This window comes from Cebus imitator, unplaced genomic scaffold, assembly GCF_001604975.1.
Source record: "Cebus imitator isolate Cc_AM_T3 unplaced genomic scaffold, Cebus_imitator-1.0 Scaffold248, whole genome shotgun sequence".
NCBI classification, from domain to species: domain Eukaryota; kingdom Metazoa; phylum Chordata; class Mammalia; order Primates; family Cebidae; genus Cebus; species Cebus imitator.
In genome coordinates this window covers 1,459,310-1,474,265 of record NW_016107563.1, presented here as the reverse complement: position 1 = coordinate 1,474,265, position 14,956 = coordinate 1,459,310, and the positions used below count along the sequence as shown (strand labels likewise).

The following is a 14,956-nucleotide window of genomic DNA, read 5'->3' as shown; positions in this document are numbered from 1 at the left end:
CCAGCTTTTTGTACCCCAAAAGAAAGCTAGAAAAAATTATCTACCGTTGGCAGACACAACTGAGTGACCTAATCTTCACTGACAAATACTAAAGAGACTCATTTTCTTTACAACACATATTAAATCAGTGTTTGCTTAACAGGTAGAAAGGTGCTGGATACCAGGCCCAACCCTTGCCAAGATAGGAAGAATTCAGGAGGGTATTCCATAGAAGGTTGCTTTAGGCTATGTTTTAGAAAATTGCTTTAGTGTTCTAATTTAAATTAGTTTAGTCAATCAATTAAAGATAAAGCATTTTTGAATGACAATTAGAGTAATATGGAAGCAGCTTGGTAGCATTTCTCTAGCATACGACTAAGCTAGTGAAATATAAGCTATACTTACTTAGATTAGGGAAAGTAAAATAGCTCTTATTCCTCTGACATTCAGAATCCTATACTAGCTTATATTCTAGATAAAAACTGAAGCTTTAGAGATTTTAAAGATGAATGTAGGTAAGGCATTGACCACGAGCAAGAAATGTTCTTAACCAGGATTATAAGGTGTGAAGATAAGTTTGTGAAATTCCTATTATATGGAGTTATCTGATAGGTCCTTGTCATTAATGTCAAACAATTTCTAAGTATAAACACTGTCCAAGTTAAAAATGGGTTGTTGCTACCGTCTTATTAAGAAAACCACACAGGGAAAAAGAAGAAAGGATTAAAATGTATTCTCATTCCAACAGCAGTCTCTTTTCTTCCATCCTCTATTCTACTGCTTCTCTTTAATTTATAAGCCTCAATTTCTATATTTTTGACACCCACTGTTAGAGAAATGGCTTGAATGGTTGTTATACATTTCTATGTAAAAAGTTAGAGGCTGTGTCAGTAAAACATTCAGGTCAAGGCCACTGATCAAGAAGGAGATGCCATTTGATTAAAAGGCAAAATGAATACAAGTCCACCAGTCCACACCATTTCTCTCTCTTTCACAAATATATGCATACACATGCACACACACAAAAAAACACTACATACATGTGTGCAAAATATCCCAAGAAATGGCTGCTCTGCCCAGTGGTGTTCTTCCAATCACTGAAATGTAAACACATAGGGAAGAACCTGACACTTAAAAGGAAAACCGAAAGGTAAAGCTTCACCTCTGAATCCGGTGAACAGTTACCTCTTCCTGAACCGAGCGAATTTGAGGAGATGGTTTATGTTGCAAGAAAGGTGCTTTAGAGGATGTTAATTGGGAGGTCTAGCAAAATAGGAGCTTTTAAAATCATGGACAAAATTAGGAAGATGACTGTTAAATATAAGTTACATTTTCCCTAACATCGGGTGCCATAAACTACAGTAGTCTGAATTTTCTCAGCAGGTAGTTGCATTGTTCAGAGACTTTCTGCTCCTCAGTGTGAAATTAGTAGTAGGAAAATGAAATCAATGAACTGTAATCAAAAGAGAGAGGGGGGAGGATAATAAGAATATAGTCCAAGGTAGATGTAGCCGCTAAGTCCACCTCATTGTGCCCCAAATCTCAAATTTTGACCCTTGCCTTTTAAGTATAGAACTGATTTTTTCCTATGAATAGCTCTTGAGTCAGATCTCCTTCTTAGAATATTGCAACACTAATTTGCTTTTTACCGAAGTGGACATTTCCTTAATCTCCCCTAAATTTCCTGACTTTTGATTTTTGGCCCACCAATTAAGCTGTCTATTACATTAAGGTTTTTCAGAACTTTGGCTCTGTTATGTAATGCAGGAATTTTTCTCTCTATTTTAATGCCAACCAATAAGTAAAAAATCTATGATGTCTTCAATCACATTGTTAATTAATGTGTCCAGCGGAATGGGATTAAAGACAGCCTTGCAGCACTCCATAAGAGACGTCTTTCAAGGCTGACAATTGCACTTACCCCATATATTGGGTGTCACTGTACAACTAGCTGTGAATTTGCCTTACTCTGCTGTCGTCTAGCTTACCTTCCTCCTCCCCTCCAACTTTTCATACAATATGTGGGGAGACTTTGTCAGATACATTGCTGAAATCTTACACTCAATTACATTGCTACTGCTCTAATAACTCATTTATAAAAGGAAATACAGTTACTTTATTGCATATCTTACTGAATCCATGCAGCATTTCCGTGATACTTCTACCTTTTAAATACTAACATTTCAGCTTTTTGATAACACTTTGTGAACAAACTGTGATAAATACATCCAATGGAATACTTACCGGCAATAAAAAGAAGCAATACATTGATAAATATAACATAAATGAATCTGAAAATATTATACTAAATAAAAAAGTCAATCATGAAAGCCTATAGACTTCATGATTCCGTTTATATGACACTCTGGGGAAATGTGAAAATTATAGGAACAAAAACTAGAGCAGTGATTGCCAGGAGCCGGGGCTTGGGAGAGTGAACTGACTGGCAAAGACATGAGAAGCTTTTTGGGTAATGGTGGTAGATACACCACTGTATGGGCTTGCTAAATTTTAACCAACTGTACACCCAAAAAGAGTAAATATCACCATATGCAAATTCAACCTTGATAAATTCACACTTTGAAAATATCCCATTACTGTAATATGGTAGACTAATTAGATATAATTGAATAACCCAGAGTTTCTGAAATCTTTTTTCCCCTGCTTTAACTATTAAGGCATGTCTCTCTGTTTAATTTTACTACTTTATGTTCCATCTTCCAGGATTTCTCAAAGATTAAATATTACCTAACAACTTTATTGTCTCTGAAACATGTGCTTGTGTTTTCTTTATCCATACATAGGTGATTTCTAGACTTACCAGAAAGGTCTCAACTTCATTCATTATATTATTGCCAGTTTTAAAGATTGAACTCTGAAAAGAAAGCAAAGTATTGTGGTTACTATTTAATCTTTCATATGCTAACAGAATACTCTTTCCTGCAAGCATTGGGCCTATCTGCATTATTCTTTTTTCTCATTCTTGGAACAAAACTTTGAAACTAAACCCTATTAATCTGGGCATCAGAGATTTCCAAATGAAATCAAGCAACATGTAGCCATTCGTTAATTCAATTATTACATACACTGCTGTGCAATATATCCATGTAATGAAACTACACTTATATCCCTTAAAACTATAAAAATAAAAATAAAGGAATTAATATTGTGATTAAAATAAATATAAATAAAATTGTCAAGGAAAAAAATGTTACTCCATAAACTGGAGTCCCTAAACCCCTTCCTCCCCAGGCTAGATGCCTCCTGGAGGTGACTAATACTCAAATGCTGGCAGATAACGTCAGTGAAGTATGTGCTGATAATAATAATTTTCCATCTCAGACATGTGTATTTTCTTCCCAGCTTTATTAAGGTATAACTGACAAATACAAATGACATATATTTAAGATGCAGGATATGATGATTTGATATATATTGTGAAATGATCACAACAATCAAGTTAATTAACACATCTATCACCTCATATAGTTACTTTTTGGGTGTTTGTGGTGACAACGCTTAAGATATACTCTCTTAATTATATCTTGAATATAAGAAAATTTCAAATATGTAGTGCATTATTCTTAACTATAGCCACCATGCTGTATAGTAGATCCCCAGAACCTCTTCATCTTTTTACTGAAAATTTGTACCTTTTCACAAACATCTTCCCATTTCCCTCATTTCTTAGCCTCTACTCTGTTTTTATGGTTTGACTTTTTTAGATTTCACATATAAATGACACCATATAGTATTTGTCTTTCTGTGTCTGACTTATTTCGCTTAGCATGTCTTCCAGATTCATTCATGTTGTCAAAATGGCAAAATTGCCCTCTTTTTTATGGCTTAGTAATATTCTATTTTTTATATATAGTGTCTTCTACAAGACACTTAGGTTGTTTCCACATCTTGACTATTAAGAATACTGCTGCAATAAACATGGAGTGTAGACACCTCTTTGGGTTACTGATTTCATTTCCTTTGGATATATACCTAGAAATGAGATTGCAGGATCATATTGTCATTTTAGGGTTTAAGTTTTTGAGGAACTTTCATAGTATATTGCATAATGGCTGTGCCAGTTTTCTCTTCCACCAACAGAGTACAGGGTTTTCTTTTATCTAAGCCCTCACCACCACTTATCTCTTAACTTTTTGAAAATAGCCATCCTAACATAATGTGAAGTGACATCTCATCGTGGTTTTGTGTATCACTGATGATTAGTGATGTTGAACAACTTTTCATATGCCTATTATCCATTTGTATGTCATCTCTGGAAAAATGTATGTTTGTGTCCTTAGTCCATTTTTAATATCAGGTTATTATTATTATTTTTTAGCTGTTGAGTTTCATGAGCTCCTTATATATTTTAAGTATTATTTGTTATATCAAATATATGGCTTGCTAATGTTTTCTCCCATTCTACAGGTTTCCTTCTCATTTTGTGATTGTTGCCTTTACTATGCAGAAGTGTTTTTCATTTGACCTAATCCAATTTGCCTATTTTTGGTTTTGTTGCCTGTGCTTTTGGTATCATATCCAAAAAATAATGCCAAGACTAACGTCAAAAACATGTTTTCCTAGTTTTTCTTCTAGGGTCTTTATAGTTTAGGTCTTTTGTTACGTTTCAGTTTCAATCCATTTCAAGTTCATTTCTGTGTATGGTGTGATAGGATCCAATTTTACTTTTTTGCATGTGGATATTCAGTTTTTCTACAACAATTTATTTATTTAATTTATTTATCCTTTCCCCATTGTGTATTCTTTAAGCTCTTGTCAAATATTGGCCTACTACTGCATATATAAGGGTTTGTTTCCAGACTGTTTCTGTTCCATTGGTCTATGTGTCTATTTTTATTCCAGTACTATACTGTTTGATTACTATACACTTGTAATATAATTTGAAATCAGAAGCATGATACTTTCATCTTTGTTCTTGTTTCTCAAGGTTGTTTTTGGCTATTTAGGGTCTTTTTGGTTCCCAGTGAATTTTAGTGTTGTTTTTCTATTTCTGTGATAATGACGTTTAAATTTTGGTAGGGGTTGCACTGAATCCATAGATTGCTTTTACTGTGAATATTTAAGAAATATTAATGCTTCCAATTCACGAACACAGGTTATCTTTCCATTCATTTGTGCCTTCTTTAATTTTGTTCATTAGTGTCATAATTTTCAGTATAAAGACATTTCAATTTTGTGGTTAAATTTATTTCTAAGTATTTTATTCTTTTTGATACTGCTTATTCCTCTTGATACTATGAAATTGCTTTCTTAATTTCTTTTTTCATATAGTTCCTTGGTACTGCTTAGAAATGCAACTGATTTTTGTATCATGCAACTTTATTGAATTCATTTATTGTAACAGTTTTTCTTGGAGTCTTTAGGATTTTCTAAAATCATTTCATCTGCAAGCAGATACTATTGAACATTTTCCTTTCTGATTTGGATGCTTTTTTTTTCTTTCTCTTGACCAATAGTTCTGGCTGGGACTGCCAGTACTATGTTAAATATTAATAAAAGTGGTAAGAGTGGGTACCTTCTTGTTCCTGATCTTAGGGAAAAAGTTTTCAGCTTTTCACCATTGAGTATGTTAGCTGTAGGCCTGTCATATATGGTCTTTATTATGTTGAGATACATGCCTTCTACACATAAACTGTTGAAAGCTTTTGTCATGAAAGAGTTTTGGATTTTGTCAAATGCTTTTTTTTTTTCCAGCTCCGTATATTTTCATTGTAGCTGCTTTTGACTTTTTGTTTCTTTTGATTTTGTTTTAACACTTTTTTCCAAAAATAGAGTATACCTTTTGATTACCAATTTATAGTAGGAGACCCAAACTATGAACTTTTGGAGATAGAGAAACCTTATTTACCATTTGTAGTAAAAATCTGATATACTTTGTTTGTCAGTTATGCTCTGATGTTATTCCCATTCCTCTTCCTCACTTTGTGACTGGAAGTTTAGCCTCACCTGTCTTCTTCCCATTGTCTCCTATGGGCTATAGTTTTACATTTGTTTGAAGATTGTTACTTCTTTCTCCCCAGAATTTTATTTAAGTCCTCTCATCACTTTGGCAAGTTTCTATCCTTTGGAAGGAACACATCTGTTTTTCAATGTCTTAAGCCAGACACAAGGAAACTAAGCCTTTTTCATCAGTACCATCAAAGAAATTCTGAATTTCTTTGAGTGGAATTTCAATTGGCTAAAAGGGGGAGGACACACAAATACACACAAATAGGAATAACTGTCATGTCTGGGTATTAAAAAGAGATAAGCTTGACATACACTTTACAAAAATAAGGTAATAGAGCACATGATTACATTGGGTGAAGGAAGGAGGCTTGGGAAACATTAATAAATCTGATATGACCTGTGAATCCTCTATAGTCACTGTTCAGCAAAAATTTTGCAAATGTTGCATAGACATGACTTATTAACACAATGCAAGTTGTCTCCATTGCCTCATTGAAGATAAAGTTTTAGAATTTAGAATTTAAAATAACTTCTATATTTTGACTGCCTACTTCAAAACCTCATGGCTACTATTTAACCCTGGTGATATTTGCATGTGACATACTGTCTCATCAGTAATATGATGAAAATAGGTACAAATGCCAAGGGTAACTTAAATATCAAATCTGTAACAGAAAAACATTTTCCAAAGGTGAAAATCATCTCTATTATCAAAGAGTTCGAAGATTTGACGATAATTTGTTTCCTGGCAGGCGACCTTAGTCTCTTTTTCTCCTGTTTAGAATTAAAAGTCAGGTCTTCCATTTCTATTTTTCTTTTGTTTTGTTTTCTTTTCTTTTCTTCTTCTTCTTTTTTTTTTTTTTTTTTTGTTTTTTTTTTTTTTTTTTTTTTTTTTTTTTTTCCTGCTGCATCCCTTTCTCTGTCTTCCTCATCTTTCCCCCTTCCCCTACACTATTCCTCTCTCCTTTTTTTTCTTCCTTTGAGACAGGGACTTGCGTTGTTGCCCAGGCTGGAGTGCAATTGTGCAACCGTAGCTCTCTGTACTTTCAGATTCCTGGGCTAAGTGATCCTCCCTCATTGGCATCCCAAGGCTCTGAGATTACAGGCATGAGCCATTGAACCCAGCCCTCTCCTTTTTTGTATGTCACTGTAAATGATATACACACCTATTTTTCTGGAATGACTGTGTCTACATGACTAGCATAATGTTCCCAGAACTTTTTAAATCATGCTGTAATTGCACACTTTTTTCTACATTGTTGTAGTACATTAGATTACCTTAATTATTTGCATTCATAAAGTTCACTGAAAAGTGCTAGAAAAGAAGCTCTGCCTTACATTTATTATCATTCTGTGAAATGTGCTGTGCATATTTTTTTAATGTACCGGTAACGTTAAATTAAGGTAATTAACAAAATGTACATAATGTTTTTTATATTGAAAGATGACATTTCAGGTCATGAAAGTCAAAAGATGACTTTTTTTACATTTGATATCTCACAATTGATTTTAGAGTTCTTTGTTGAATGAAGTGGGTTTTCAACTTCCATAACCTCCCTCCGTGTCCTTGATTTTAAGAACACCATAAACATTTTATACTATTAAATTAAAGCTTAGAGTTGGAAAGAACCTAGCAGATGTTCTTGTTAGACTACTGTCATTTTACAAGGCTAAATAACTTGCCCCAAATCACGAAGTACCTGAAGTCAGAGCCAGTGAGAACTTGGTACACTTGGTTCTCAATCCAAGGCAAAGATAACAATGCAAACTGCTAATGATCAGATCCATATTTTGGAACAAGAAAGCCCATCAGTCAAGAAGTGACACCAGCTTAAGGGGAATCTTTAAATATGGAAACAGCTCTTTTCTCAAAGTGGATAATAAAAGCATTTGTATATAACTACCTACCTTATGCTTGATTTAAAAAACCCTCTCTTAGACGTGAAAGTGCGTAAAAAGCATCTGATTTTACAAACCATCAAGGCTGCCCAAGTACAAAGTTAAGTCAGAGAAACTGAGCTAAAACTGCCCACAGAAAATGTGATTTCTCAGAGAAGAGGAGTAAAACATACCCTCAGCCTGGGAGGAACATAAGTACAGAATATCCAATTTCTCAGGCAAATTACTTAACTTCTCTGGGACTCAGTTTTTTCTCTGTAAAATGGAAATGATATTACCGAATTCTTAGTGCTGTAACTAGAATTACACAAAGTGATACAGACAGAGAACTTAGAATAGGACCTGAGGTATTTTTGGAACTCAAAGATTAGATATTAACTTTAATAATACCCCAGTGAAACTAAATAATTTTGTATATTTTGCCATAGATGAAGAGGTGAGTCACAACAAAGAGGACATGCCAATATAGAATAAAATTTTTAAAATGGAGTTCTAAACAGGAATAAAACATGAGAAATGAGACAGTTTGTGCCTAGGGCCAAACATCTGGACATTAATGGTTGGCTTTACCCAGTTCTTTTTGTGGGAATCTCAATGATTAATTCTTCCACCACTCCAACAATGCCATTTGTTGGCAAACATCCCAGATAGATTTCAAATTATTTGACTTCTCCTCTAATTGTCTCATTCTAGAAACAGAGCTTAAATTAATTTTCCTGCTTGGCAATGCAAGAGCTTGCAACAGAGATGGGGATATAGTTCTAGAGCGATGATGATGTCTTACAATATAAACTCTGCTTCACATAATTGCCCAAGCATTGGCCATTCTTGTTTTCTATGTAATAAGAGATTGAAATTTTTTTTTTCTTTTTAATGTATGTTAACTATGACGGAGGCACAGGGCAAACTTTTTAGTATATTCAGAAGAAAGATGGTAACAACCTGTGGAATAATGAGGGACATGCAGAAAATTTATCTTTTCCCAGAAAATATACCCAGCCAATAATCTCTATCATTTATGGAAGACTTAGTGTAGACCTGGCAGCCTCCTGAGCCCTTTGCATAGACTATTGTAAACAACAACTCCACGTGGTAGATCCTCCTATTACCTCCACTGAAGCATATTAACAGACTGCCTTAAACCCCAAATCCTTCATTTGCATTGTTATAAAATATTGTTATTTTTGCTGTCAAAGATTATGTAACTTAAGAAAGATAAACTGTAGGTAGTTACAGTATTATGAAGGGTGGTACTATCTGATTTTAAAACTACCATTGTCATAATAACAATCACAAACTGGAACTTAAGCAATTACTGGCTTCATTTATTAAATGGACTATGCACACACATGCATAATGTTGTGTATATAACATGGGCATACTATGTGACAAGGATGTTTTTCTATATTATTATAAGACAAGGACGCAAACTGGCAGAGTGTCACTTCAGGTCAGTTAACATAAATGAACAATCTGGGTAGGTTCTGTTCACAAGAGGAGGAAATCTACAGTTATGTGTTTGTTCAACCAGAGATGACATTTGTTGTGGGTGGAAGAACTACCTATGCTGAAATTACCATAACATTCTCTACATTTGCTCAATGGTTTTTGTTGTTAATTAGTCAGTTTCTGGGACCTAAATATTGAGTGGCTTACAAAAGACAGGGTTTTATTTCTCTCTCATTCAGGAATCTGGAGATGAATAGTTTCCTTCTATCTTGTTTTGTCCCTGCCACCTAAGCAATTCTCTACATAGGACATAGCTACCCTTTTAAGCAAGTGGGAATTGCATGTATCACTTCTCTTTATGTTCTATTGCAGGTAGATTACTCCCATGTCCAAATCTCACTGCAAAAGAAGCTTGGAAATGTAGTCTCCAGCTGGATGGCCATATGCCCAGATAAAAGTACATTACTATGGAAAAGGAGAATGAAGTCAGAGGGACAGCTAGCCATGAGGCATACTCAGCCAATTATGATTTTTTCATGTGTGGTCTATGCCATATATGACATTCTTGAAAGGAAGATGTTCCCACCCATAGAATCTAAAGTTGTGTTTTCTAGCTACTTCTTAATGAGGTGGAGAATCAAGTCGTGTTAAATATTTAGACTTGGTAATAATTAGTGCATATCAACTCTAATAATTACAAGCCTTCTTCCAAACTGGTCCTAAATTTCTTATAGAGTCAAGAGCCATACCTTCAACTGTGTAGTATCTTCCACAATGCTTAGCATCATTTAGGAACACAATAAACACCCGTTTAATTGAATGTTCTAAATTAAATAGAGGGATTCGCTATTTCACATGATACTACCAATCATTCACCTCTTTGTTCCTATCACTTCTCATTTCCAGTTTGATCACTCATGGCTTTGGGACACCAGCAATATGTGCAGCTCTAAGCACTTTCCAAACAGTCCTCAGTGAGATGCTGAACTACTTGGAAAAACACACTACTCACAAAAACGGTGGAGCGGCGGATTCCGGCCAAGGACATGCCAACTCGGAGAAAGCCCCCCTGCGGAAAACTTCAGAGGCTGCCGTGAAAGAGGGCAAAACAGAAAAGACAGACTAGCTACATCAAACAGAATCTATTTCCAGAGAGTCTTGCTGCTGATATTTTTTCTAATATATATATCATTGAGGGTGATTAACCTTCAGTGGACCAAATCTCTACCCTTCCCCAACCCTCCATAAAAAACAAAAATGGAAATGAAAAATGAAACAAAAAAAGATAAAACCAAAAAAAAAAAAAAAAAAAAAGAAAAAACAAAAAAAAAAAAAAAAAAAAGGAAAACAGCAGTGTAACTGTGTGATGAAATGGTCACTTTTTAATTTTATGTTATGATAAACTCCTTTTGTGCACGTAACTTATTGTCTGAATTATATACATCACAGTTTTTCAGCACTTCTGGACTTTGGAGAGGCAGTACATGCTTTTTCACATCTAACTGATGCACTTTCTTACCCAACTATGTAGGTAGGGATCAGAAAGCATGACCAAACTGGAATCCACTACCAGTACTTACAGCTCCAGTCTTTCTCAACTTAACTCCCTGTAACTGAAGAGTGCTTCATTCCACTAAATAGATCAATCTGGAAATTAATCTATTAATAAATGTTTGGACAACTGAAAGGGAAGTTATGAATCTGTGAATTAACAACAGATCTAAAAATTTGGTCACCCCTAGCCCACTTAACTACCAGTGCCTTGGTGGTATTTAAAAATTCCAGAAAACTTTCTCCTGTCTATGACATTCCCACCCAATCCCAGGTCCATTTTACCCCACCCCAAGAGCTAAGAAGATACTGGGAAAACATATTACCGAAGAGATAAGTGATGAACTCTTCCATCCATTCTCATCACGTCATCAACCTAATAACTCAAGAAAATAGACTCACCGTATGCAGTGGGTCAGGGCAGGATGGTAACAGGAAAGTAGTTTTGCCTCTGTTGGGCTCCTAATTGAAAGCAGTGGCATTGTTTTGCCTGGAAAAGCATGGGAATAGGAACAGTGATTTTTCTGGGAAGTCCTGCTCCTCAGAGATGGGAGAAGAGAACAGGGACCTAGGGAGGCCTCTTAAAGTGCTGGTGGCCAATGATTGTATGGTTAAGATGAAAGCCTTTCTTTTTCTGCTTTTGTGCTTCTTCTACCTGCCCCATGGCTGTGTTCTAAACCTTTAGAGGCACAAAAACATTCAGGTCTGTGTTCAATAAAGAAAACAGAAACAATGATCAGAGAAAACTTTTGCTTTTAAGATGCTTTCTTTTTTCGTAGCTTGTTCTTATAACTTCATTGTCCTTTAGTTAAGACACTGAATACAAGAGGTTCCTGGGTGCAAAGGCAAGGGGCTAACTGAATGAAAGTTTGGTCCATACAAATCTGAATATGTGAAGAAACCTAACTGGTACCACATTGTACTAACCTTTCTACTGTTAACAATTCTCAAACTTCTAGGCCAATAAAAATGTAGGTCATTGTCTATGTAAAAAAAAAAAGAATTTTTTATTAATGTATGAACTCCCAGCACTTAGTTTAAGATGAAAAGATTCTCCCCTCATTAACATATTTAAATACTTTCAAAAAGCCTCTGTCATATTATAACCCCATGGGACATATTAGTATTATTTTTAATGGATGAGAAATAGCTCAAGAGCTTTCATGTAAAGGACACAAAAACTATTTTTACCTAACAATAATTCTTAAAAATTATTTGACCTTGATCTTCAATTTTGTACAGAAAAGTAAAACCATACCAATGAAAATTTAAATTTTCTAGCCTAAATTCAATGAACAGAAAACACTACTAAGGAAGTCCATAATAAAGAGGTTTTATAGTTATACAGTAGAAGGGCTTAAAATAAAGAAATGTGAAATAATGAGTTGTGATTTCATGTATTTAGTTCCATTTTTAAATTTTTTCTATTATTCATGGCTTAAATTTTTTTGAAATAAAATAGAATAAAGTCAAAATTCTGCCACATTTTCAAATTTCATCACAAAATATATGATTTCACCTTACATGAAATTTCCCATATTGTAAAATATACACATGAAATAAAAATGATAAATATTTCAGTTTAATAAGTAGTAGAAAAGTTATGTACAGATAATGTGGGTGACTACTTCCTCAATGAAATTTCCACATTAACTTTCTTTTATTCTACTATTACTAATACATATGTATTTAATATGGCATTTTGATATGCATATCTGCTAGGTACTTAATGTAGTTACATACCATGTCAAATGTTCACTAATAGTCAGACAAAAAATTAGATCTGGCTTATATTACCAGCTTACTTCTTCACCTTTTGCTGTGACTAGTTGGGGTTCTAGACACCTCAATGCACCTCAATGGGATGTTATTATTTACTAGCCTTGGAAACAAAAATATAACTATAACTGCAGTGCATATAATTTACCAGGATTTTGGGTGTTTTAAGAGCCTTAAATGGACAGCACCCATCATTTAACTTAACCAGCCATTAGGATATAAGAGAATTGATGGACTGGTCATGTTTAGAATCATTATCATATTCTAATAGACATTGTTAACATACCGATTTTTGCCTTGTATATAATAGGTACTCACCGCTTTTTAAATAAATGAATAAATGAATGTGTGTGTGTTCTTTGTCCAAAATGGGCCAAAGGACGTTTTAATTTTGATTTTTTTTCAATACTCAGTGCTTTAATCTGGTTTATTTCCTCCATTGTATTTTATGAATAATTATTTTTATTTGAATGAGAAAGTATTTCCAAGATGACACATTAGTTTCAGATAGATATATTTCATATGAAACAGTAAAGAAAACTGGTTAGGTATCAGAATTTCAACAAAAGTGAAGTTATTGCATTTATTATAGTTTGTAGCAAAAGAAGATAGCTTGAAATAAAATCTTTCTGATTTTCAGTATTATGATAAACAATGAAACTTCTTTTTCAGATAAACGATTACTTGCCCAGAAACCATGTTCAAATCTCTCATACTTACCCAACATTTATAATGACAGCATAACAGTTTTATATTTAAAACTTAATGAAATAAGTCAAACTTTTCATACAAAGATATGTTTGTTTTAAGACTTTAAATAATGCATTTAATGTCATTATCATGGATATGTCATTAGAGTTAGCATTTGACTTAAGTGTGGTGACTCTAGAAAAATTAATGAAAATTTACTCTACATTTTTCTTCTCTGGAAAGATCAGTGCACTGCAAAGATGCCTAGTCTATTCTCCTTCTGCCTTCCTTTTAGATGCCTTAAAAGTAGAGATAATCTTTCCTGGCTTTTCAGATTTTTTTGTTTCCCATTTTTTTTTTTTTTGAGAGTATGTTCTCTTCAATGTCTAGACCAAAATATGACCCTTTAGGACCTATGAGCACCCTGATCCAAGTGTGACAGAGACAAGAGTTCAGCCAGCTGTCACATGGCACTTTTAAGATAAATAATGAGTAAGGTAATACAAAACATTTTCCTATATTTTGTTGCTTCTTTGTCTCTTTGGAAGCATTTTCAAACAGTGTAATTTAAATATATACATATCTGAGTTCTTTACACAATGAGTGTGCCATCTCTTTACAAAAGCCAAGTCAATATGTGAGAGGTATCATGGCCTACTGTCTAAGAGTATGGACTAGAAAGCCCAACAACTTGGTTCAAATCAAGGCTCTCTTACTTGCTACTGTGTGTCTCTGGGCAAGTTGCCACACCTCTCTGTGCCTCCATTTTCCCATCTGTAAAATGAGGATGATAATAGATACCTACTCACTGAATTACTGTCAGAATCAAAGACTTGGTGTATCTAAACCATTTAGAGCAGAACAGGGGCATGTTAGTGCTAAGTGGATATTAGCTACTGTCTTTAATACTTAGAATTTGGACAAATCATGTATTATTTTAGAGATTAGTTTGTCTTCAGTTTATTGTACCCTTTCTATGCTAGGCTTCATCCTAGAGACTAAAGGTACGGAGTGGAATAGAACATTTTTATTGACGTCACGCTTCTCATAGTCTCCTAAGAAGATAATAGCCATTAGGATGTGGCATGTGTCATGAAGAAAATATATACAGGGTGCCTAGCAGAAGCCAGACCAGAATCTAGGAAACAGGAGATAGAGGGATATGGGAGGGTGAAAAATTGAGGAAAAGATTTGTGATCAGGGAAAGGGAAAGCTAGAGATAGGGAAAGAGGGCTTTATGGTTCTGGGAGACTTAAAAACATTTGGGGCAATAAACTATTTTAAAAACTCACAGACACACCTTGTATTTCTAGTTATTCCTACCTTCTTTCCACATTTTGAGACAGTTAACATGTTGCCTGTACTGCCTCAGGGAAAGAACGTGACCCAGAAGAATGCAGGGAAAAAAAAGTTTTAAATAAATTTTTATGAAAATTTTCAGTTTCAAATCTTAAGCTCTAGAGGAGACTTGAGGTTTAAAAGCATCTCAGTCAGGACTTCCACCTGCCCTTAAACATTACCCCAACACCACACACACTGGAGACCAGAAAATAAACCATAGATTGGGGAAAGAATAAAGACAAAGGAGACATTTTTCTTTTCTTTTTTTCTTTTCTTTTTTTCTTTTTTTTTTTTTTTT

At 34.3% G+C, this 14,956-nt stretch overlaps 1 protein-coding gene across 1 annotated transcript in view; it reads left to right on the top strand.

The window, feature by feature from the left end:
* TFAP2D (transcription factor AP-2 delta) overlaps positions 1-10,606 on the top strand; it is a 59,718-nt gene extending 49,112 nt beyond the window's left edge. Inside the window, exon 8 of the mRNA XM_017498655.2 lies at positions 10,204-10,606. Within this exon, the coding sequence (XP_017354144.1) occupies positions 10,204-10,423 (220 nt within the window). The 3' untranslated portion in view covers positions 10,424-10,606. The remainder of the gene's footprint in view (positions 1-10,203) is intronic.
* The last annotated feature ends 4,350 nt before the right edge of the window (positions 10,607-14,956 follow it).